Consider the following 23,323-nt stretch of genomic DNA (forward strand, 5'->3'; position numbering starts at 1 on the left):
AATTTAACATAATTAAAGTGATCACGACTTGATAATACTCAGTGCTCAAGAGAGCCCCATTTGATCCTTTACCCTCGCAATCATCGGTCGAAGATACAGATCCTTCAGCCTATCTCTTAAATAATGGTTGAAACCATACGTCAAAGCATTCGCCAGCCCAATAAACTGTGTTGGAGCTTGAAGCGCCACGTTGATTGTTTTCGAGTTCGGATTCCCAGACGCTTCCATAAGTCGGTTAATGAGTCCAGGCATCCAGAGAAGAACATACATAAAGGGGTATGCGTTAAGTAGCAGCATTCTCTTGATCTCAAGTTCGACTTGATCAGCATCTGGGCGCATATGGAATTCACTCCCGTTGGTTTGCAATACGCTCAACTGACTTTGCTGAGACTGCCTTGCCTGAGATGGCTTGGAATATAGACTGCTGGAATCTTCTAGTGTTGTCGGATCCGCTCCAGATTTCGATGCTGTAGGTCGATGCCGCACGACGCCTCCTTTTGTCTCACTAGAAGCGGCTGGGGATCTTTCTCCCAATTCAATATTGATCTCCTTGAATCTGGTATCTTGAGGGGAAAGAGGCGCTTGACATTCCTCACAGAACGTCTCCGGGTTAGTCGCTGCTATGCTTGGTTGTCCTCGCTCAAATAGATCAAGTTCGGCTTCTTCCTCGCCCATGACCTGGAATCCGCTTCTTTTCGGGCTCTTGAATGGAAGGGATGCAATTTGATTGCTAGATGGTGCATCACATCGCAATTGACGTGTATCGCGGGGCTTAGACCCGAGTCGTCTTCTCAAGTACACCCAGATGTAGATATAAATGGCAATTGTGCTGAAGATGCCGAAGATACGCCAGCCATGTGCCATTGTGTATCGTAGATCAGGGCGATTTATTGCTATCCAGCACCAGTTGCCACCGACTGGTTGCATCTCCCCCATGGAGGTTAGTATGATGCTTGTGATGAGAGGAAGGATGGAAATGGAAAGGCAAATGCATATTCTGTTGGTCATGGACACCGACGGCATATAGATTCGTCGTGTGACTGTAAAGAGAGTAACAACAGCGATGGCCAGTATCGAAAGGTCTACTCCTTGAGCTGAAAGCTGGCCGATGAAGCCATTAACAGTACAAAGTCTCCCAACACTGAGTTCTCCGTTCTTAAGATGCCAAATACCAGATACGGAATTATTCAGGTTATTTGCAAATTCTAGAGCTATTAGAAACATAAAGATGGCAAGAAGAGACACATTGCATACCGAAAAACATTAACTCTAGAATCAGCATTTGCCTGAAAGTTCGGATATGGTGATAATAAATGGCAAACGAAATGAGTACACAAGTGGTTGCGAAGAATGACATGACACTTCCTGCCAAAGTGACTGATGAGATCGCCACATGAATGTCGAACGCCATTCTAGATACTCTAAAAGCAATACAGGGTGACAGAAATAAGGACTATGGTTAAAAAAGGAGATTCAAATAGTGCGCTAATTTGCTCGGAAATAATCACTGTATTACGGTCTTTCTCGAACCGTTTAAATATTCTGTTATCATGATCAAAGCTTCTACTTTTTGCACGCTTTTGTCGGCCCGACATTTGTTTCACCGGGGAAGGGGCCGAGAATCCCCTCCCGCTCCCCTGTATAACAGGGGCTTCGAGTGGGCTATGGCATCAGGCGCGTCAAACGCAGCTACCAGTGGCATGCTCTTGATATTCTCCATGGCAGTAGAATCCTTGAGCCGTTTGATAAGTGAGTTGACTTCTTGACGTCACTTAGTAAGATCTTAAGGAGCTTGGCAAATCCTACTGAGTGTCAAAACTAGTAAAGAACCTTTAAACATAAGTAGCGCGACGGAAGTTTTGAAGTTACAACACTGACGGTCTGCTTTAGATCTTTATTTCGCAAGGTACTAATGATATCCTTAAGTATCTATATCTTGTTTTAGTTCTGCTACTCAATGTTAATAACAACTTTGCTAAAATGCTTCTGGTCCACCAGATACTGGTAAGCACTTGAATTAGTTAGCGTGGCTTCCAAATCGTGATGGCACATGTTTGACTTACTCTTTGAGCTCCTCGAGCTTGAAGACATGCTGGTCGAGAACGGGTTTGATATCGGAAGCTTCAATTGCGCGAACCTGTAGAAGTTAATAACTCGACCATGAAAAGGGGCGAAAGGGGCAGCGAGAAAAACCATGACTCAAGAACGTACCATTGCTTCGAATTGATCTCGGCTCCCAACAACGATTCCCCTGACGACAGCCATGCTGGACAGGATCTGAGGGAAGCTCGGTCCAGTCTCACCCGGCCCAGCAATCCAACCAATGATGGTAACAACCCCGCCGAGATTCACAGCTTTGAGGCTTTCCGTGATAGTGTGCGCGCCCCCAACTTCGAGGACATGGTCAACACCACCTCCAGTGAGCCTCTTGGCCTCCTCCCCCCATTTCGGAATCTCCTTGTAGTTGATGACATGATCAGCTCCCAGCTCCTTCAGCTTCTGAGCCTTGGCTGCCGAGGACGTCGTGGCCACAACTCGAGCACCCGCAGCCTTTGCGAACTGCAGAGCAGAAATGCTGACACCACCAGTACCCTGTGTCAAGACCCAGTCGCCGGGAAGAACTGCCTTCAACCCGTAGAGACCATTCCACGCCGTGAGGGCGCTACAGGGAAGGGTTGCAGCCTCAAGATAGCTGAGGTTCTTGGGCATATCCACAAGTCCATTTTCGTTAAAGACACCGTACTCCCGCAGAGTGCCATCAACAGAGCCGCCTACAGCAGATCCCAAGGCCATTGGGGTCAGCGGTCCACCAAAATACGTTTGCATAAACAAAGTTATGACTTTGGAACCTTCCTGAAAGCGGGTGACCTTCTTTCCAACAGCCACGACTTCTCCAGCGCCATCAGAGCCTGGAATGATGTTTGCCTTGACATCGAAAGGATAAGTGCCCTGAACGAGTTAGTCAAACTGGTCGTGGTAGAGAGGGATTATTTACCTGGGCAATCATGATATCGCGGAAGTTGAGAGAGGCTGCATGGAACTTGACCAGCACTTCGTTGTCGGAAAGCTCAGGGAGAGGCTGTTGGGTGTCGAACTTGAGGTTGTCAAAGCTGCCCTGGCCGACGACAGCCCAGCCCTTTGTAGTTGTTGGCAAAGACATGATGAATAGAGTAAAGTGGTTTGGAATGTAGTAGATATGTGAAGAAACTTGGTTCAGCTATTGCTGGATGGGTCAGTTAATACGTGGGTTGATTGCATGGTTTTATACTTTAAGAAATAGACTTCTGCCACCCTTGCGTCTATAATAGAGATGTCAATTTCTCCACATGGACTATGCTGCTGACCAATTTACATCTGATTGCCAGAATTCCAACCATTTCCATGATGCCTTTCTCGGGAAAAATACAACTCGAGTTGAATACTGGTACTGAGAGACTGAGAAAACCTACGTTTGTGGTTGGCTGCAGATAGTGGATCACTGTCCGTATTAATACGGTAGCGCGGTCAAGCTAGACATGGGCTTCCGTTAGGTCAGATCAACGAGTATGTGGGGGGCAACCCATGGGGCAGCGGCGCTGATGACACTCTAGTCTCTGCACGACATTAGGTGCTGGACTAAACTCGCTGCAGTGTTGAATTGGGCTGGATTAACTGAATCTAGCCACCTCACTCTATCAAAGGAAACAATGTTCTCATGCAGTAAGACGATTAATAGCAAGATTTCCACCAAAGACAACAGATCCCGGCCATTTCATGATATGTTCCCACTCACTCCCAAGAACCCCATTAATATAGCTCAGCAAACCAGCTGGCCATGGACTCAGACACCAATGCTCGTTGTAACTCATCAAAACAGCAAAGTGACCTAGAACTACAAGTGCTGCGGGGTAACGAACTGAGCACAGATCTAGGAAAATCTGGCTTACCTCAAGTCCCCAACCCCAAACTATCTTTGCAGGCTCAGGGTCGCCAACATTATCCGAAAGCGTTGCAATACAGCGGAATAGTGCTCTCACGGCCTGGAGGCATGCTCTCATATGAGCCCCTTGAACGTGACTAGTTATGTATCTCTGTAGAACTGCAAGCTGTGGATATCTTGTCTCAAGATCATTCTCAGTGTCTTGGTGATTGGTGGAGAACTTGGTGAGAAGCCATGATCCTGAGATGACAGCCGGGGGGAAGCTCTGCTGCACAAACATAATTGTAGACCTACTGAAGCGAAGTGCTTTCAGCAGCTCCTCAACCGGATCGAACGGCGATTCGGAGCGGATGCCACTTGGGCGATAGATTGGTTCTGCTACAGCATACATTGACGTGAATGCAGAAAACCCCAGCAGAGCTTGTCCATGCGCCTCAGTCAAGGATTCAAAATGCGGCCTAGCTCGGGTAATTGCAGCTTGTTGATGCGCGACAGCTCTGGCGTACCATTTGGACTGAGAGCGATCTTCGCTGTAGAGTTGGAGAGCGGTGAGGCCCAGGATACTATTCAGCAAGTAGTGGTGAGAGAAGCCCAAGCGAACAAGGTCGTGTTGCAGCTGTCTCGTAGTCTCCGTCATGTCGCCTGTCACAGGATATCGGTGCCAGTGCTCCAGCAACTCCAGATCAGCTAAGCTGTCTTCGTTCAGTGGTGGCTTGGTCAGCGTCGGGGACGAGAAACTGCACATGAGGTTGGCCCGCTCGCACTGCAGACATCGCGGATGCACCTCGTTGCACTAGAAAGTTTAGCTGCGGGTTCTCTGCTTTCGGCACTGGGAAGATATTCACCTTGGCGTGCTTCTCCTTGCATTGAACACAACCCTCTCGGGACTTTCTGTGACCTCTCCGCTTTCTAATCATATTTACCATGCCTCCGTGTTGGGTTGCAAGATACGCTAGCGTTACAAAGGGCCCCGGCGCCGTATAAATACGGCGATTAGAGTTTATATGCGGAATTAGTTAATCTTATCAGTAGAGGGCTGACAAATTGACTACTGTAGAGCCCAGCGCAAGTTAGCCTATAGCAGTCGACATAAGCTTGTAATGGGTGCATTTCATTGGTCGCTCATCACAGTTACTTAACCTACCCGGTACGACTCAACAATCGTCGGCATTGTCTTAATTATACATAATATTATGTCCTAGCTTTAATGAGCCAACTGGTACTGCATCTATCTCATCAACGTTTCGTTTCGGGACCCAGCAGTGCTATGATCTTCATTACACATAGGCCCTAGTCTCACCTCTATGGGCTTCTTGTAGCATATATCATCTAGCTGTATACCTCCACTCTCGCTCAGACACTTCCACGTCTCACTCATGAAAGTGATATCGGCTCGACATCCCTCACATCAGAATTTCACCGTCTCACATTACTACCAATATATGTCCGAGGTTGTACAGTAAGTAGAGGTCATTGTCAATGCATTCGTTAGAGAGCATCTCCAGTACTTTCGTTACATACAGTTGCAGTATCTGCTTTTTCCTGTCGGGGTTACCGCGGTATCTGAAGTACTGCGTAAAAGTTACTGCAGCCTGGATATCATGTGACTCAAGAGCGTCAAACTCCACAGATACTGCTTCGATCTTGTCAAAGAAGCCTGAAGACCTTGCTGAACCGGCATCCTTGGCAGTAGCAAGCTCTAGACATGCGGGCACCATATAGGTATAGACAAGGTTAACAGCCAGCTCGTGAAGCTCAGTTATAGCCTCGTTCTCATAGAGCTCTGATCGCAATACTAGCTTCATCATGGTCTTTGATACTGAAGAGAGTCTTGCCGTAGTACTATCTGATTGTGAAGAGATCGTCTTATTCACCGTACAAAAAAGCCTTTGAAATAGCCCGGACAAATGTGTTTCTGGAAGATGGTATCTTGCTGAGGTTTCCTTTACAAGCAGCGAAACAAAGTCTCCCCTAGGTTCCCAGCAGCATGCCATCAAGTACTTTTACAGAGCTCCTATTTTGACTTGGTAGAAGTAGATATCGATGATAGGCAATATCCTATCCAATAGTGACTGACTGTTCTCCATTCCTGTGTGGGATGAACTCATCAATGCAAACACCAACAACCTTATAAGGATCCAAGCAATGTTTTCTGGACAAGAGCAAATTTCCAGATTCCCCAGTATGCACATACCCATACTCCTTCATTATATCCATAGCCGCATGAGTAAAGTCCTCCGGCACAAGCGCCCTGCCACTAGGGAGAGGCAATTCGTGAATAATTTTCACGTTCTCCTTGTTCTTCCTGCAAGCGGCAGCATACAACTTGTGGGCCTGTATATCACCCGAGAAAGCTACTACGTCGAAGGCTTTGCCAACGTCACCAACTTGCACAAGTCCCAGTCCGTCTTGCAGGACTATCCTGTCATCACTGTCTGCTTCTGCAGCCGTGTCACCGAGGGAGCTTCCTTGGAACGCAGTCATGGCCTCGAAGATGAGTGCACACGGGGTGAGGATAGTACATCCGCAGTTGATACTGACGTGGCATTTGATGCTTGCCGTACTCCAGTTTGCAAGGCGCGAACAACACCCATTCATCGAGACCATGCGGTAGTTCATGGAATAATTATGCACCCTGAAACCTATGACGTCTGAATGTTCCTAGGCTGTGCCGCTCACCGACCGGTCCTCCCATCCCACGGGTTTTGCACTGGGATCTGTAGTCTCCCACATTGGCTGCAGCGTTTCGAGTAATTTCATCCGATATTGAACCAGCTCATCGCATCCCGGGTCCATGATGGCTCCCAAGATGGTAGCGCATTGGCTCAGAGTCCTACCCGTCTCGTCTTTAACCACGTCTCTGGGCTGGTCATACGTGGGAATGAGCTTCCTACTGATGAGGCCAGTCTTGATCTTCTTGCCACAATTTCAGCCTTTGAAGATGAACTGAAAATCACCATTTCCTTGGCTGAGTCGGATCTTCATGAACTTGCGTGGCGTTCCGATGAGACCTGTCATGGCTAATGCTTTCGCCCGCCCTTCCTTCTTCAGCCTCTCGAGGTTGAGTACCCCGCGAAGCAATCGGTAGACGGGACCTGATTGTCGCTTTCTACCAGCGGAACTCAGTTCCATCCAGTTTCCCTTGCCTTACTGGTAACTCCAAGCTTGGTCCATGCTAACCCTGTTTCAGCAGACAGTTTCTTGAAGAAATTGAATGAAATGGATGTAATGTCCCTTCTCGACAGCTCCGTCTTCACCTCATCCTCGGTGAAAAGGTCCGCTAAAGATGCCCAAAAGGCCCCTGAAGATGTCCGCCATGTCTCTGCACTTGCGTGGCCGGAGAGAGATGGCAGAAAATATGTTGCTTATCCCTCTACAGTTCTCCCGCCACCAGTAGGAGCCACCGTTCATGATGTCAGTCCTCGCACTATTGATTCCTTTCACCTGAGTCCGCAGGCTAACGAGGGATAAGATATCCTCTCCAATGACCCTCAGTATAGCGTTGACTGCTGCTGTCTTAAATAACCGGCCATTCTCAATCCAATCGTGCAGTTTGACCGCTTTGTCAGCGCACTCAATTGCCAAATCCATTCAGGTATGGAGTTGGCCGATGTAAAAGATGCTTTCGGGGTTTGCCCCCCCCAATTGTGATATTTTTGCCGAGGGTCATCTCTTGGAACGTCCAGAGACGAGTGAAATAGTCATTGTTGAAGAGTGATGCTAGGAGTGACATTCTATTAGACTCAAATAACCTAAGCCCCCTCTATATCCAAGACTCCCACAAAATCCACTTCCCCCCAATCCTTGTTATCAGTGAGCAGGCAGCAATATGGTCAGAGATACCCTCGAATTTATGCTCTCTTATCTAAAAAGGTGTCTCACTATCCAAAAACAGTGCTGTTTCTCTTTTCCATCTGTCGATCAGTCAGGTCAAGCCATTGTTATGGTGACAATCGTATCTTGATCCCTTTCTTGGGTCCATATCCTTCTGCCCCACGGGGCGCAATGACGTCGCATTAAATCCTTCTGATCCTTCGACAAGCTAGCCCAGAACTAAAACAAACCACCCTTCCTCAAACTGGGGATAATCGACAAAAGTATGGGGAATAAGCTTATGGGATATAAGTTTTTCCAGATTAACTAGGCCATGCATTGACTAAATTGGAGGACCGAACGAGGTCATAGCCTCACTGATCCACTAAGGCTGTGCGACAACACCAGCCAAGAGCCACGACACGTCATTCTATGCCTCTACAATGATGATCATTTCAGGCAACATTTTTTAATCCTGTTAGACAACAGAGAGATCGTCAGAATGTTTCATTTATATGCCGCCAGGTCAAGTCTTGGCAAACTCACAGCAGTTATATAAGGGCATTGATGTCAGCTCGACTTCCTCCACCATCAGCAGCTCACAAGCCTCAACTTACTACACCACTATACTTATTACCCTTACCCAACTACTTCTTCCTCACAATGCATTCTACTTTTCGCATCGCTACCTTGATGGCCTTGATTGGTTACGCTCAAGCAGATTTCGCAGTCGGCACTTCTGCATCTCAAAGTATGCAGTTATCTCCTCCTTTGCTCCCCTTTTTGTTTCTAACCTCAACTTAGTGGGAATCGGAGAGATTGTTCCTGATACTGGAGGTGATATCTACAACACTGACGCAGTGGCTGTATCATACCCGGGCGGCTGTCTCGATAACGTCCAGCAATTCGAGGTATATTCAGACCCCAAAATACTCAAAATCCTATATTAATGCTTCCCCAGTGTGTTTCCGAGAGGTGCCTTATCGAAGGATTCTTTGAGATTCGAGGGCTGAAGACAGAGGATCAGTACGGCTTTAACTGGAATGGCGAAGGATGGGAATTCTCTCAGAACAGCGAAATCTTGGGCTTTTGCACCAAGAACGACGATGAAGGGTGCACTAAGACGGGAGTGAACTACTCGCTTGGATTCTTCTCACACATGCTTTGCACTGGTTCTATCAACTCTGGGTTCTAGAATGTACAATAGTTTATCTAGGTTTATCTCTTATCAGCTTTATGCTATAGCAATTGGTCATACATCTTGGTGTAATGTCTAACTTGGCAGAGAGAACTCAATACAATGATTTAATTGCTTCAGATTTACTGGACCTAAGAGCCTCTGTAAATTGTGTCGTGTCCCACCTCTCGTAACAACCATTGAACATGCGGGTTGTGGAGCAGGTTGCGGCGTGGCTGCTGGACCCGATGATAAGGCCAATCAATGCCGGCCCTCGCACCCAACACCAATCGGAGTTTCGTCCTCGCGGAAGAGCCGGGTCATGGCCGTGGAGCTTGGAAGGCACTTATCTCTCCTGGGTTATAATCCAAAGCACATCACTTCCTATTATTAAAGTGCAATCTCCCTTGCAGATTCTTGAAACAATAGCTCTCCCCGTAAAAAGTTATCCGAGTACCCTTCCCTGGTTGAAAAACATCGGGTAACTGTCCCTAGACTCGGGAAAGCGGGCGGGTAACCTTGGTGGTCCGGGCGCTACTGTTAGTGCATATTAGCCATGACGTTTGATTCGTCAAGTAGCTAATCCTTGTTTCAGCTCATTTCTTGCGTGCTCTAGCTACCCTGACTAGGCAGGTCGTTTGGGGATTCAGAAGCATGGGAAAGGAGGCAGAATGATTTGAGCATTTGATATGAACCTCTCTTGGAATACATAATGACTATGAATAAAGTGAATCAATTCGAATTAGTTGTACAATGGCTGGAAATCTCGATCCCTGTAAGTAGTCCTGGCTCGCTTACGCCTTTGCTCTCCAGTCCACGTCCAGATACAGCTGGGGGGCGATAAGCCATGGACTTGAAGCAGACATCCACCAAGAAGAATCGCCGAAAAGGGTGCTGCATAGCACTCAGGCTGACAAGGAGGTAGGCATCCTGCGACGCCACTAGGCAAGGATGTAAACATGTCAACCAACAGATGTAACCTTGCGGTGCATATATTTGTGATACGAACCGAATAACGGATAGCTTAGTCTAGCGTTACTCTCTCTCTCTCTCTCTCTCTCTCTCTCTTGGAATCAACCCCTACAACACTCGCTATATTGAACATGTCTTGGAAACGTTCCTCTTTGGCTGAGATCGGTTTCTTCTACGATGAAGATCTCCTAAGTGAAGACCAAAAGGATAAAGGCAGAAAAGAGTTCCCGCCCCATGTTCGAAAGCTTGAGTTAGCGATGCTTGACTTTACGTGCCAGGAGCTAGACATGCCTACTAGGAAAGATCTCAAAATCCAACTTGAAGCTGAAAGACTTGCCAATGGTGGGTTTTCAGAAGATCGCTGGGTAGACTTCTTTCGAACATTCTTCTTCAATCCACTTCTGCAGCATGCTTCAGCATCCGGGGGTAAATCTCGAATGTCAGTATAGTCCTGTGGAGAGGGTTCCTACTAATACCTTTCTTCTCAGATCGTCAAGATGCCAGTACTACTATGATTCTATCGTGTTGTAAGTATCTCCAAACTCAAGCATTAGTTAGGAGTAGAAACTCACAACTATGATAGCGACACTGACTCTATATGGGGGGCATTCGACAAGAGGAACGAAATAGTAAAAGCGTTCAAGGCTCCCAAGCCCGACCTCGTCTTTTACCTTCCGATGTATCATCTGGAAACTTATATACCCACGATAACTGATTACGAGGCGCAACAATGGCACAAATCATCAACTCCTTCCCTTGTGGAATCGTTCTCATGGTCGAATTTGAAGAACCTACATAAGTTTGGCTTACAAGTCACCCCCTTCAACGTTTTGGAAAAGGAGAAACCCCAAGAACAAGACCTGAGCTGTTTTCCATGGCTTATCGTCGAATATAAGAAAGCCAAAAGTGCTCCTGGGGAGCTGGACCGATTGAAGGAAGTTGTTTACTGCCAAGCAGCCAATGCCAGTGGGTGTGCTGTCAATCTGAACGAGAATGCAGCCAGATATGCTGTTAAGTTGGTCAATGACGCCCAAGTCCCCCCTGTTGTAAGCGTGACCACTGTTGGGCCCCAGGTCAAAGTCTGGATAACTTTCTTTGCGAGAGACTTCATGGCATATTGTTGGGACTTCAACGGCGAAAAGTATGAGAAACAGGAAAAGGGTTACGTGAGTATAGAAATACAGTGAGAATTCTAATGACGGCGCTAATCACTGTAGCTAGATGATGCAATGTATCTGGACAGGTGACATGACTGCACCTCAAGATATCCTTCAATTCCGGCTCATACTCGAGAACACATATACTTGGGCAAAACGGGTGTTCAAGCCATTGATGGCCACATACATTGATCAGTGGAAGTTTGCTTGCATTGATGACATTCCTAGCGCTGCTTATACGGAATCGAAACGTCGGAGAGAGAGACTGGAGCTCTCTAGATGTGCGTTACGGCTTACTCTAGCTTCTCGAGATGCTCAGCCAGGTCTGCAGCCTGGCTCTGACTCATATCGTTCTGTTACAAACAATCTTGTCGACATCTGCGATCGATTCGTTCAAGACGTCGACCGATTGATCGCCGAGGAACTCAAGCGATCAAGTGAAGGTAACAAAAGGGCATCGTCCAGCAGCAGTACACGAAGAAGGGCACGGACGCCTAGCGAGCCGCCTCGAAAAGCTAGTCCCAAATCTGAAGATATGACTCCGATAAGTGTTCCGCGACGAAGTCCACGGTTGGAACCACGAAACAAACCACAGCCGTCTCATGATATCACTGCTAGAGTGGACACTGTCTCTTTAGGTCTCAGAGTAGCTATGGCAGCTGGGGCACCCAAGAGACGGCAAAGCCAGAGTAAACTCCTCGCGCCGCCAATCGAGATTGAACTTGTACCAGACTCTTCATCTGGGGAATCAGTGGCCTCTAGCATAGTGGCTGACGAGGATATTTCAATTGTGAACCTGTCAGAGGAGGATACTTAGAGTGACATTCAGGAGTAGCTGTTGAGGAAGGTATGTACTTATTGTATTGCTCTGGATGGAAGTATATTTATTGCTTGATTTTTATTTGTAGAGGAGGGCTCTATTATAATGTAATATTAGATGTAGTTCTAGTTATGTATGTTTAACTTTTGAGTCAGAACCATCAACGTTTTACCATTATTCCTTCCTGTTCTCTTGCCTACTGGATCAAAAGCTGTATGCCCCATTGTATTAACTGGCGATGTGCGGCAATTAAGCCGAATACACTTATATACTTCATCGCATTGTATTCTCATATTGGCCACTGCGTCAGCGGCAATCATGGTCTGACATTATTCGGAGGCACAAGTTCAACTATTAACTGGTCTCACTGCAACCGTACCTGCAAAGTGGAGAAGCAACGGTATAGCTACAGTCGCATGAAAAACCACCAACACATCAAACCACCTTTAGGACGAAGTTCCCCGCAATCGCGTTTGTTAGCTCTAAGCAGTTGTGAGCTAGAAGTGTTATTTGCCGCTGAGACCTGTGGCTGAGAGCTTAATCCGGCCGAGAGAAGATAGTTTGCTCTAAGCAACAGTTGATTTGCGAATGACAAATGTAAGATTCCCCAATCGCTTTTCCTTTGCTGCATTACGCTTATCTTTTAACCGATGTACTGGTACCTAACCTATACCAAACTGCCGAGGTGTCTCCAGTAACCCCTCCTCGGCTTTTTCATTCTGTCATTATCAACAGCTTTGAAACATTACCTATAACTTGACTCAAGCCATGGTACTAAATCAGTTGATACGCTTTCTATATAAGATTCAATTTTAACACAAAGACTTTACCTCAGGACCGCCCTCCCTTGCCGTCTCAGCGTTTGCTTGTCTTATCCATTCTGAAAGCCATGTCTCGCTTACTCATGTCTCTTGTTGAGTCAAGAAACGCAAGCTTTTACATATCCGTTGTGTTTGCCAGCGTGAGTGAGAGATTCTCAAACATCCATATTTCGCTTTGCACAAGTATCCCAATTAACGTGAGTTAATGGCCACTAGCTTGTACTATATCTCGTCGGGAAGATAATATACAATATCTTCTTCCATCCCCTTCGCAAATTCCCCGGCCCGATACTATGGGCCATGACACAGATACCTTTCTCTTTGGCCTGGACTTCTGGTGCCGGACACAAGAAGATTTATGACCTGCACCAAATCTACGGCGACATCGTTCGAGTCGCCCCCAACGAACTTAGTTTCGGGTACCCCGAAGCTTGGGAAGACGTCATGGGCCATCGTAAGCGTGGACAGGCCGAGAATGGCAAGGACCCTGACTTTTGGAGAGGCAACGACATTTACACTCTGGTGGGATCGGATCGTGAGAGGCACAGCAGGCTCCGAAAGATCCTGTCCCATGGATTTTCCGCGCAGGCAATGATGGAGCAACAGCCAGTCTTCCAACGCTACGTGAACACAATGATGAAGAAACTGAGGGAAGTTTCGTCGGGAGGTCAATCTGTCGAGATGACGCAGTGGCTCAACTGGGCTACTTTCGACATGGCGGGAGATCTTATCTTTGGCGAGTCCTTCGATTGTCTTGAAAAGGCGCAGTACCACCCATGGGTGAAACTCCTCTACAAACACATTGAAGGGTTCGCCGTTTCAACTGCTCTTATTCGATATCCCTTTGCCGACACTATCATCAAGCTCATGACACCCAAACATGTCGCGCAAGACATAAAGGCCCACAGTGACTTTACCAAGGCACAAGTTGGAAAGCGCATGGCGTATGAGAATCCTCGGCCAGACTTTATGGAGTCCATGATAAGAGCCTACGAGAAAGGTGTACGTTGATGCCTTTACCGGGAACACTGACAGGTACACTGACGCTCGTCTATAGCAGGTCAATCATGCAGAGCTCCTTGCTAATGCACACAACCTAATCACCGGCGGCTCGGAGACAACTGCGACCACTCTGGCCGGCACTATATACCTATTGGGGACACACAGACCGATTCTGACGAAGCTATATGTAGAAATAAAGGAACGGTTCCAGAGCGAGGAGGATATTGATCTTCTCAGCGTGCAGAAGCTCGAGTACATGTTTGCAGTCTTGCACGAGGGGCTTCGTGTCTACCCAGCAGTACCAGCCGCGATTCCTCGCAAGACAAGCGAAGCGGGCATGATTGGCAATCACTATGTCCCGGCCAATGTAAGTAAATTACTCTCAGTTTTATGTGGCATCTACAGTTGCTCACACACGAATCAGACCATAGTTTCCATTTGGCCGTGGCCTATGTTTCACAACCCGAAGTTCTTCAAAGATGCTGAGTCTTTTGTACCCGAGAGGTGGCTCGGGGATCCCAAATATGAGGACGATAAAAGAGTTGCTGTGCAGCCCTTTTCTGTTGGACCCCGTAACTGCATTGGTAAAAAGTGAGTCCCTCCACTTGGCTATCTGGACTGGATAGTGCTAATCTGCTTTAGTCTGGCCTATGCTGAGATGCGTTTGATTCTGGCTAAATTGATATGGAACTTTGACATCGATATTGATCCCCGGAGCGAGGAATGGCTGGAAAAGAACACTGCCTTCCTACTGTGGGAAAAACCAGATCTCTGGGTCCGCCTCACTCCACGGTCCGATCTCTAGGTAGATAGGTACGCCAAATACCGACCTTGGGACTGTGGTAGGGACTGGCATTAGACGAGGCCGAGGTATCAACTTTGCAGACGGGTTGACAGTGCCCGAGGGAGACCAACAGAATCTACCGTGTTCAGGTAGGTCCGAGGTTCTATTCGAATAGGATAGGCAATTTGCAAGGCATGTATGTTAATGGAGCCGTGAAATTGACATAGCTGACACCTGATTGTTGCACGCACGTAGTTTACCTCGGAGATATGAAGCCGGTTACTATCCTGTGAAAAATGACAAAATAAATTACTTTGAGATCAAGGCTGGCTCTCTTGAGTTTACATGTGACGGATGTGTCGCATTCTCAGCCCAGACTCGCGTCTCAAAGTCTGTCTTTTACACTGAACTTCGTTGCACTGGCATTGTACAAGACTTGCAATACCGGGCTACCACTTCAATGGAATACGAACTAGTCTCAAGCATATATAATTGGATGTGAATGCCATTACTGAATGATTCCCTTGCCTTGCGAATATGGACATGCACAGCAGTAGAACTTAAAGTGCGGGAGAAGAGAAATGCAAACTTATGGTTTAAGTCAAGTGAGTTCATTCGTGGGCTTGATGGGTACGATACCATATGGTTTAGTGCCGCCTTCTTGTCCTCCTGATCCCCATTACAACTTTGGCGCATTGAGTGTCTTCGTCTTTGACTGATACGCCTTAACGAGCTGACGAATAGCCAAATCAAACATGACATCCTCAGTACCCCCAGGGATCCTCGCAGCCGGCACCTCTCTATAGATCTTTTCCACCAGCTCTCCCTGGCCGGTCCGTGTGTATCCATTACCGCCAAAGAGCAGAACAGCACAGCGAGCGCATTCGTCAATGACGAGGCCGGCTTTGGCTTTGGCTAACGCCAGCAGACCTCCCAAGACCTGGCTCATATCTGGGCCCTCAAGATTAGACAGCTGATAGACGAGCTGCTCCGTCCAAGCTGAGATTGATTCGAGCTCTGCACCTGCCCTGGCTAGACGGTTACGAACGACTGGCTGGTCCATCAGAGGCTTTCCAAAGGCTTCGCGCTTGAGAACATATGCAAACGCTGCTGAGAGGGCTGCCCTAGCTGAGGAGACAACACCAATCGAGATTGCAAGTCTTTCGTGGTTGAAGTTCCGCGTAATCATCTTCATGCCTTGGCCTTCCTATACCGCGAACTTATTAGTGGTGGGTTTTCATGGAAGGTTGATGTAGACGCACCGGACCGATCAAATTCTTGACTGGCACTTTGACATCCTCCAGGTCAATGAAGGTTGTGCCGCTTGTCGTTCCTCCACTTGTTTTCATTCGCCGCATGGTGACGCCTGGATAGTCCAATAGTGGAACCACAAGAAGCGATAGACCTGAAGCACCAGAGCCTCCTGTACGAACGGCCATCGTAGCGTAATGCGACCAGATACCGTTGGTGATCCTATGTTGAGCAACCAATACGTTAGGGGAGCATAGGTCAACAAGAATTGAACAACTGACCACTTCTTCTCTCCGTTCACAACGTAGAACTTGCCGCAGGGACTCTTCTCAGCTGTCGTAGTAATGTTCGCCACGTCACTACCAGCGTCAGGCTCAGTGATGGCAATGCAGATCCTCTTCTTGCCCCTTATCAAATCCGGAAGTAGTTTGTTCTGCAACTCGGCGCTACCATATGTAATGATTGGGGGCATACCATAGGCCATGCCAGTCGACAGGGAAGAAGCTGGACCGCCAATACCAACTCTGCGCATTTCAGTGATGTAGATGGAAAAGTGCATGTAATCGAACTCTTCAATGCTGAGATCCCCTGCGAGCTTAGTGATTCCGAGCCTCTTTAGCATATCGATTGGCAGTGGAGCGGGCAAATTGGGGATGAGCATGTTGTGCTTGGAGAAGGTCTCAAAGACGTGATCAGGGACGCTTCCCTCGGTCTCCCATTGTAGCGCATACGGTGCCAAGTGCTCTGAGATAAATTCGCGGCATGCCTTCTGCCATTTCCTGTGGGACTCGTTATAATACGGTGATGGCAGACCCGTGAGCCATGGAGGTTCAGAGAAGGGCACTGTTGGTGCCGCGGAGCTCATGGTGGCGTAATGGGCTTGGTATGAAAGGAAGGATTTGGCACTGGCCCATACATGAGGAACGAGGAACCACTGGTACACAAAGTATTCGAGCCTAAGCTGTAAGCTTCTATACGTAAAAATGTAGCAGAACAACGGTAATTCCCACAGTAGATGAAGGCTATCGGGCTGCGTGATATCAGATTGGGCCGGTAACTGCCACTGCCTTAGTTACCGAGGCCCGACGACTAACCTCCGAGATGGAGGATGTAAGTAAACAATCCATATTGGTAGGAATAACTAGTAGAAGATCATATTACGACTTCAATTGCGTTGAGCGCCGGTCTTTCATTGTCATCTCTCCAACGATCCCTTTGCTTCTCTATCCAGACCACCATGCTACAAGTCTCCCGCAACGTTACAACCAGAAGAAGCATTGCATGGGGTTGTACAGCAGATAAACACCGATACAAACTTGACAGCACCAAAATGGCATCTAGTGGCATAAAGGCTGCACGATCCTTTAGTTCTACTGCTACATTACGAGCACGGCTTGGCATCAGCAGCAATGCCACCATGCAGGCCATAGTCATCGAGGGTGACCAAGCCCGACTCAATCGTACCCGGAAAATGCCAAAACAATTAGATGATATGCTTCTCGTCCGGCCAGTATCCGTCGCACTGAACCCCACAGACTGGAGACACATTCGGGGCCGTAGAGCAAAGGACGGCTGTATCGTGGGCTGCGACTACGCTGGCATTGTTGAGTCAGTCGGATCGACCGTCACTAAGAAATGGAAGCCCGGTGAAAGGATCTTTGGCGTCGCTCATGGAGCTAATCTTGTCAATCCTGATGACGGAGCCTTTGCCGAGGTGATCTCTGTTATTGGAGATCTGCAGATGAGAATGCCGAATTCACTGAGTTTTCAACAAGCTGCGACGTTGGGTCTGGGAACAGGAACTGTTGGCCAGGGCTTGTTTCAGAAAAGCCTCAAGCTGAGGCTACCCAGTGCATCAGTATCAGAGGTGACCAGGCATGATGAGCCTGTTCTGATCTATGGAGGTGGTTCTGCAACTGGAGCCTTGGGGATACAATTCGCGAAAGAGTGAGTCGTTAAACCATGCCAATATTCCACAAGAGAGCTATAATAACCAATCATTCAATATGATAGAGCTGGATATACAGTCATCACCGTATGCACACCCGATCACTTCGACTACGTCAAGAGTTTAGGAGCGCATTTCGTCGTCGACTACAAAGATCCCGATGCAGGTCACAAGATCCGAGAATATACAAAAAACAAGCTGCGGCTCGCATGGGACACTATCAGCATACCAGACTCGGCGCGCATATGTGCTGAAGCTCTCACTAGTTCCTCATCAGCAAACCCTGTATATGGCAGTCTTTTGCCGACCAAGAACCCACGCGCAGACGTGACCTCGATCGCGACGGTGTTTCATACAACGTTTGGTCGAACTTTTGATTTCGGAGGACAGCATATGCCAGCTAGCAAGGACGACTACGAGTTTGGAAAGTCGTTTTATGGTCTTGCGGAACAGTTGATAGCGCAGGTTCGTTGTGCTCCATTCTTTGAGGAATTGCTCTTGCTGACGAGGTCTCCCTCCTTAGGGTCGTATTCGACCGCATCCGGGCCGCGTTGGAGGGGGCGGTTTGAGAGGCGTGATAGACGGCTTGGCAGAGCTGGAGGCCGGAAAGGTACAGGGTGAGAAACTCGTTTACAATGTCGCGGATACACCTTGAAGAAGTTTACTTGTTAGAGATAGTCTTATAGACGACACAGACAGAATGAATACCGAGACCTTAATTTGGATAGGTGTTCACATCAGATATAGTGAGCCTCCATATCTGGTCCTTCACATGAAGATTGAGACCCCCAAGTTGGTATTTAGTGGACTCATCATTGTTTACTACTCCTAGCCTGTTCACGTTCGTCCCCAATGCAAAACCCCCAACTCAAAAGCTTGTGCATGCCGCAAGTCTGTTGGTGAAAGCCCTCTTCACCACAGAAGAAGTAGGTGCAAACCGCTGAAAGGCGTGCGGAACACCCTGATAGATGTGAAGCTCAGTAGGAATACCGGCCTCGATAAACCGCTGAGCATAAGCAACATCCTCTCGGAGAAACATGTCGAGTCCACCACAATCCAGGTACAGAGGAGCAAGGCCCTCGAAAACCTCCAGACGCGCTGGTGCAGCAACTGGCGGTACTTTGTCGGTTTTGTAAAGGTCTCCCAAATATGACATCCAGCCCGTCAAAACGTCTTGGTACCCGAAGATCGCAAGGCCGCCGGTCAGATCCCTGTCAGTACGATCATCAAGCATAGGATAGATAAGTATCTGCTTGGCTAGGGGGGGAGATAACTGTCTGTCCCTGGCGAGGATGGCGATGCCTGCAGCAAGGCCACCACCTGCGCTTTCACCCATGATAGCGATACGGTGCGGGTCAAGGCCGAGCGCAGCGGCATTTGTCTGGACGTGGAGTAAAGCAGACCAACAGTCCTCCAACGGTACGGGAAACGGGTGTTCAGGAGCGAGTCGGTATTCAACTGAAAGCATGGGGACTCCCGTAGCAGAGACGTAGGCTGCTAGTGTTGAGGAATAGTCACTTGCACTGGAGCCTGTATATCCTCCCCCATGAATGTGCACGATGCCAGGACCGGGCTGCTCACTGAGACTGCTCTTTTGTCGGAAGTGCAGGATTATCACTTTGAATCCATCTGAGGCCTCAGCCAAATGGGCCAGCATTTCGACGTTGTCTGGTAGTGGCTGTCGACCGTCTGGGCCACGGATGAAATCCTCGATTTGCTTTCTTCTACTTTCCACGTCACCCACCGGGAAGACGTGTCTCTGCGCTTCAATCTTGGTAGCACCTAGTTTATAAAACTCGGGGTCGTACTGAAGACGAGACATGATGAATCAAGTCTTTGTTGAATGATCCTTTGGCTCTCTCTCAGCTTCTCGCTGGCGACAAGTTAGATCGTATACTCTTTTGCAGAGCAGATACAGATTTCTACCAAATACTGGATTTGTTCCCTTTTGGTGAGCTGAGCGGGGCTTCTCCTCCCAGGGATCACTGTCGGCTACAAAGCTTCGCTAGCCATGCAGCAAGTGTGTTGATAGCCTCGGGTCCACTCAAAGGATGATGGGTCTGAGTACCCTCGGGCAAAGGCAAAGACTTGAATTCACTCTGCAGCTGGTCAATATTTTGACAATGGATGTTAGCTAGTCCCATAAACTGGATGAGAGATAATAACCAACTTTCTCTATTCTGAAGTCTCAAGGTCACCGTATGATCTCTCCAGCAAAACTTAATTCCAAAGATCTTTACCGTACTGCGCTGATTCCGAGTTTTGTGAATTATTCACTCTAGAAGATGAACCTACGATACGAGGGACAGGTAGTGGTCGTCACTGGGGCTGGCTCTGGGCTGGGTAAAGCCTATGCCAAGTTCTTTGCCAACAGGGGCGCCAGTGTCGTCGTGAACGACCTGGGAACATCTTTGAGAGGCGACGGACAGGGTTCCAAGGTAAGATTAACCTAGCCTCGCTATCTCAGTTTTATTGCTAATCTACGTATGAAACAGAGCGCAGATGCAGTCGTTGATGAGATTATCGCCGAAGGTGGCAAAGCGGTGGCGGATCATCACTCAGTCGAAGATGGAGCCACTATCATTGAAACAGCGATCTCATCTTTTGGTCGTATCGATATTCTCATCAACAACGCTGGAATTTTGCGGGACGTGAGTTTTAAAAACATGACAGATGCCGACTGGGACTCGGTCCAAAACATCCATGTGAGAGGTGTGTACAAGACGACACAGGCCGCATGGATTCACTTCCGCAGACAAAGATTTGGCAGAGTCATATTAACCTCATCTGCTGCTGGTCTGTATGGAAACTTCGGTCAGTGCAACTACGCTGCTGCCAAGTCCGGCTTGATCGGGCTCGGCGAGACTCTGGCCAAGGAGGGACAGAAATACAACATCTTGACAAATGTCGTTGCTCCGGTCGCCGCTAGTCGTATGACAGCCACGGTGATGCCGCCGGATCTACTTCAGCATCTGACACCAGAGTGGGTAGTGCCACTGGTCGCAATTCTAGCTCACCAAAGCAACATATCCGAGAATGGTTCCATTTTTGAGGTCGGTGCAGGACATGTTTCAAAAATCCGATGGGAGAGATCGAAAGGATCTATTCTTAAGTGTGACGAGACCTTGACTCCTGGCGCTGTTCTCGGGAAATGGGACCAGATCAACAACTTTGCAACTCCTGACTATCCTTCCACTACTGCCAACTTGGTTGAACTTCTCAAGCATTCACAGAAGCTTCCACCTAACATACAGCAGGAGGAGGTCCGATTTGATGGAAGAGTCGCTGTTGTCACTGGGGGAGGCGCTGGGTAAGCTTCGCTGTTTTATTATCCACGATAAGCAAATTCTTACTAAAAACCTGTTCTCTGGCAGACTCGGTAAAGCTTATTGCATCGGACTAGCCAAACTTGGGGCCTCTGTTGTCGTAAATGATTGGAAAGACCCTTACAGAGTTGTGAATGAAATCATGTCGTGTGGAGGAGTGGCTGTTCCAGACAATCACTCTGTGGAAGACGGTGACGCTGTAATCGATACAGCTATCCGCGCTTTTGGCAGAGTCGACATATTGATCAACAACGCGGGTATCCTGCGAGATAAAGCGTTCCAAAATATGACCGACAAGATGTGGGACGATGTGAACAATATCCATCTCCGCGCGACCTACAAGTGCGCTCGAGCAGCATACCCCTACATGGTTAAGCAGAAGTACGGCCGAATCGTGAACACAACGAGTACGAGTGGAACCTACGGGAATTATGGACAGGCAAACTATGCCGCAGCAGTATGTTGGTCTTTTCCTTTTCACATTTCGCAACTTTGTGCAGATACTTATCAAGGGCTAGAAAACAGCAATTGTAGGCTTCTCCAGAGCCCTGTCCATCGAAGGTCGAAAGAACAATATTGTCGTAAATTGTATATCACCATCAGCCGGTACCGACCTCACCAAGGGGGTTCTTCCAGAGGAGGTCGTAAGATCTCGCAAGCCAGAATATGTAGCGGCGATTGTGCTGCTCCTTTCATCTGACAAGGTCCCCAGCGACGCCAGCGGCAAGATATTCGAGGCTGGCTGTGGCTGGCACGCGGTGACGAGATATCAGCGATCAGATGGCTACGATTTCCCAATTGACACGCCTCTTACGCCGGAGCTTGTGCTTGAGAAATGGAGCGAAATTGTCTCATTCACTCCTGGTAAGGCATCGACACCTACTGATGCTGGGGATACTCGCCGGCGTATCTTGGCAAACGTTGCTAGATTGGGAAAGGCCTCACTGAACAACCAGAAGTGGCTCGATGCTATCCAAATGGCCAAGAACGCGAAGCTCCAGCCAACTGAGATGAGCTTTAATGACAGAGATATCATTCTGTACAACATTTCCATTGGCGCTAGCGTATCACAGCTTCCCTGGGTATTCGAAAAGCATCCTGGCTTTGAGGTTATCCCTTCTTTCGGTGTGATTCCAGGCACAACCGCAGTCAGACCATTCGATTTGAACGATCTCGTGCCCAATTTCTCATACAAGAAGCTGTTACATGGGGAGCACTATCTTGAAATCCACAAGTCTTCGATTCCTACCGCGGGGACCTTTGTATCGGAGAGCAGGCTCATTGACATTCTGGATAAGGGCAAAGCTGCGGTAGCAATTATCGGCACCACAACTCGCGACAAGGCTACAGGGGAAAAGATATTTTACAACGAGTTGACTCTCTTCCTACGTGGTGCCGGTGGTTTTGGTGGTGTGGCCACTAGAAGCGTGACAGGCAGGGGTGCAGGTGTACATGTCACTCCTGAGGGTGAGCCTGATCAGGTAGTAGAGGAGAAGACGTCACGCGATCAAGCAGCTTTGTACCGTCTGAACGGAGACAGGAACCCTCTGCACATCGACCCAGCTGCCAGTGCGGCAGGGGGTTTCAAAGTGCCCATCATTCACGGCCTCTGCTCATTTGGAATCGCTACTAAGCATCTGGTCTCAACCTACGGGCCAATCTTCAGTGTCAAGGTTCGGTTCGTGGGGACTGTAGACCCTGGGCAGACGCTGCGGACTAAAATGTGGCTGCAGGGCAAGCATGTTTTCTTTCAGACCGAGGTCAAGGAGACCGGGAAGGTATGTCTTGGCGGGGGAGTTGCGGTTCTTCGTGGCCCAACCAAGACTCACTTGTAGTCAGTCTTGATAGTGTTGTGGCTTGGTATGGTCTTTACTGTTATGACAAGATGTAGCTAGAACATATGAGCCTCGGTTGCCTTGCAGCGTTGCTTGAAGACAATAAACTGCAGATCATGCTTGTTCCCGCGCTTTATCTAACCTTGCAAAGTATTTTGATTATACACATAATTATGTAACCCCCCCTGCTAAATAAAGGTACCATCTTGACCAACTATCAATCTGGAAGCGTGATCCGTGATCTAGATTTGCACGATTTCTCATCCGCGTTTGAATGGCTGATGTCCCTACTTTGGCTGCAAATCCCTTTGAGATGATACAACTCGGAACAGCGAAATAGTGCACCAAAATTAAGATGTCCAAAGTTCAACTGAAACGTATCACGCTCAACACATTCTATTCTCTCTCAGGATAGATCACCAAGCTATTGATGCCCCCTTCAGTGACCAAGCCAAAATATCCACTATAGGTTAATCTAGCGGGTAAATGCTCGCTGTC

The 23,323-nt window shown here is 48.1% G+C and overlaps 11 protein-coding genes across 11 annotated transcripts; 5 read left to right on the plus strand and 6 right to left on the minus strand.

Annotated features, from left to right (window-relative positions):
* Positions 1-45: 45 nt before the first annotated feature.
* On the minus strand, positions 46-864 carry FMAN_09698 (uncharacterized protein; the record flags this gene model as incomplete). The annotated part of the gene is made up of 1 exon (XM_041825413.1): positions 46-864. The coding sequence occupies one exon, from the start codon at positions 862-864 to the stop codon at positions 46-48; it is 819 nt and encodes a 272-aa protein (XP_041690796.1).
* A 1,086-nt stretch (positions 865-1,950) lies between these two features.
* FMAN_09697 (uncharacterized protein) lies at positions 1,951-3,160 on the minus strand (the record flags this gene model as incomplete). The annotated part of the gene is made up of 4 exons (XM_041825414.1): positions 1,951-2,011; positions 2,064-2,137; positions 2,212-2,949; positions 2,996-3,160. The coding sequence occupies 4 exons, from the start codon at positions 3,158-3,160 to the stop codon at positions 1,951-1,953; spliced, it is 1,038 nt and encodes a 345-aa protein (XP_041690797.1).
* A 532-nt stretch (positions 3,161-3,692) lies between these two features.
* FMAN_09696 (uncharacterized protein) lies at positions 3,693-4,664 on the minus strand (the record flags this gene model as incomplete). The annotated part of the gene is made up of 1 exon (XM_041825415.1): positions 3,693-4,664. The coding sequence occupies one exon, from the start codon at positions 4,662-4,664 to the stop codon at positions 3,693-3,695; it is 972 nt and encodes a 323-aa protein (XP_041690798.1).
* A 532-nt stretch (positions 4,665-5,196) lies between these two features.
* Positions 5,197-6,403, minus strand: FMAN_09695 (uncharacterized protein; the record flags this gene model as incomplete). The annotated part of the gene is made up of 3 exons (XM_041825416.1): positions 5,197-5,221; positions 5,441-5,761; positions 6,114-6,403. 3 exons carry the CDS (start codon positions 6,401-6,403, stop codon positions 5,197-5,199), a joined length of 636 nt encoding a protein of 211 aa, XP_041690799.1.
* A 1,992-nt stretch (positions 6,404-8,395) lies between these two features.
* Positions 8,396-8,927, plus strand: FMAN_09694 (uncharacterized protein; the record flags this gene model as incomplete). The annotated part of the gene is made up of 3 exons (XM_041825417.1): positions 8,396-8,483; positions 8,537-8,643; positions 8,694-8,927. 3 exons carry the CDS (start codon positions 8,396-8,398, stop codon positions 8,925-8,927), a joined length of 429 nt encoding a protein of 142 aa, XP_041690800.1.
* Positions 8,928-10,012: 1,085 nt separating this feature from the next.
* On the plus strand, positions 10,013-11,855 carry FMAN_09693 (uncharacterized protein; the record flags this gene model as incomplete). The annotated part of the gene is made up of 4 exons (XM_041825418.1): positions 10,013-10,320; positions 10,370-10,408; positions 10,465-11,047; positions 11,103-11,855. The coding sequence occupies 4 exons, from the start codon at positions 10,013-10,015 to the stop codon at positions 11,853-11,855; spliced, it is 1,683 nt and encodes a 560-aa protein (XP_041690801.1).
* Positions 11,856-12,979: 1,124 nt separating this feature from the next.
* On the plus strand, positions 12,980-14,486 carry FMAN_09692 (uncharacterized protein; the record flags this gene model as incomplete). The annotated part of the gene is made up of 4 exons (XM_041825419.1): positions 12,980-13,681; positions 13,740-14,048; positions 14,106-14,272; positions 14,324-14,486. The coding sequence occupies 4 exons, from the start codon at positions 12,980-12,982 to the stop codon at positions 14,484-14,486; spliced, it is 1,341 nt and encodes a 446-aa protein (XP_041690802.1).
* Positions 14,487-15,144: 658 nt separating this feature from the next.
* On the minus strand, positions 15,145-16,581 carry FMAN_09691 (putative acyl-CoA dehydrogenase; the record flags this gene model as incomplete). Its single annotated transcript, XM_041825420.1, has 3 exons — positions 15,145-15,672; positions 15,728-15,938; positions 15,998-16,581. 3 exons carry the CDS (start codon positions 16,579-16,581, stop codon positions 15,145-15,147), a joined length of 1,323 nt encoding a protein of 440 aa, XP_041690803.1.
* Positions 16,582-17,046: 465 nt separating this feature from the next.
* On the plus strand, positions 17,047-18,319 carry FMAN_09690 (uncharacterized protein; the record flags this gene model as incomplete). Its single annotated transcript, XM_041825421.1, has 3 exons — positions 17,047-17,663; positions 17,730-18,129; positions 18,188-18,319. 3 exons carry the CDS (start codon positions 17,047-17,049, stop codon positions 18,317-18,319), a joined length of 1,149 nt encoding a protein of 382 aa, XP_041690804.1.
* Positions 18,320-18,532: 213 nt separating this feature from the next.
* FMAN_09689 (related to arylesterase/monooxygenase) lies at positions 18,533-19,486 on the minus strand (the record flags this gene model as incomplete). Its single annotated transcript, XM_041825423.1, has 1 exon — positions 18,533-19,486. One exon carries the CDS (start codon positions 19,484-19,486, stop codon positions 18,533-18,535), a length of 954 nt encoding a protein of 317 aa, XP_041690805.1.
* Positions 19,487-19,949: 463 nt separating this feature from the next.
* Positions 19,950-22,825, plus strand: FMAN_09688 (putative peroxisomal multifunctional beta-oxidation protein and related enzymes; the record flags this gene model as incomplete). The annotated part of the gene is made up of 4 exons (XM_041825424.1): positions 19,950-20,102; positions 20,160-20,974; positions 21,039-21,447; positions 21,509-22,825. The coding sequence occupies 4 exons, from the start codon at positions 19,950-19,952 to the stop codon at positions 22,823-22,825; spliced, it is 2,694 nt and encodes an 897-aa protein (XP_041690806.1).
* Positions 22,826-23,323: the final 498 nt, after the last annotated feature.

Source organism: Fusarium mangiferae (assembly GCF_900044065.1).
Source record: "Fusarium mangiferae strain MRC7560 genome assembly, contig: FMAN_scaffold021, whole genome shotgun sequence".
Taxonomy (NCBI): Eukaryota; Fungi; Ascomycota; class Sordariomycetes; order Hypocreales; family Nectriaceae; genus Fusarium; species Fusarium mangiferae.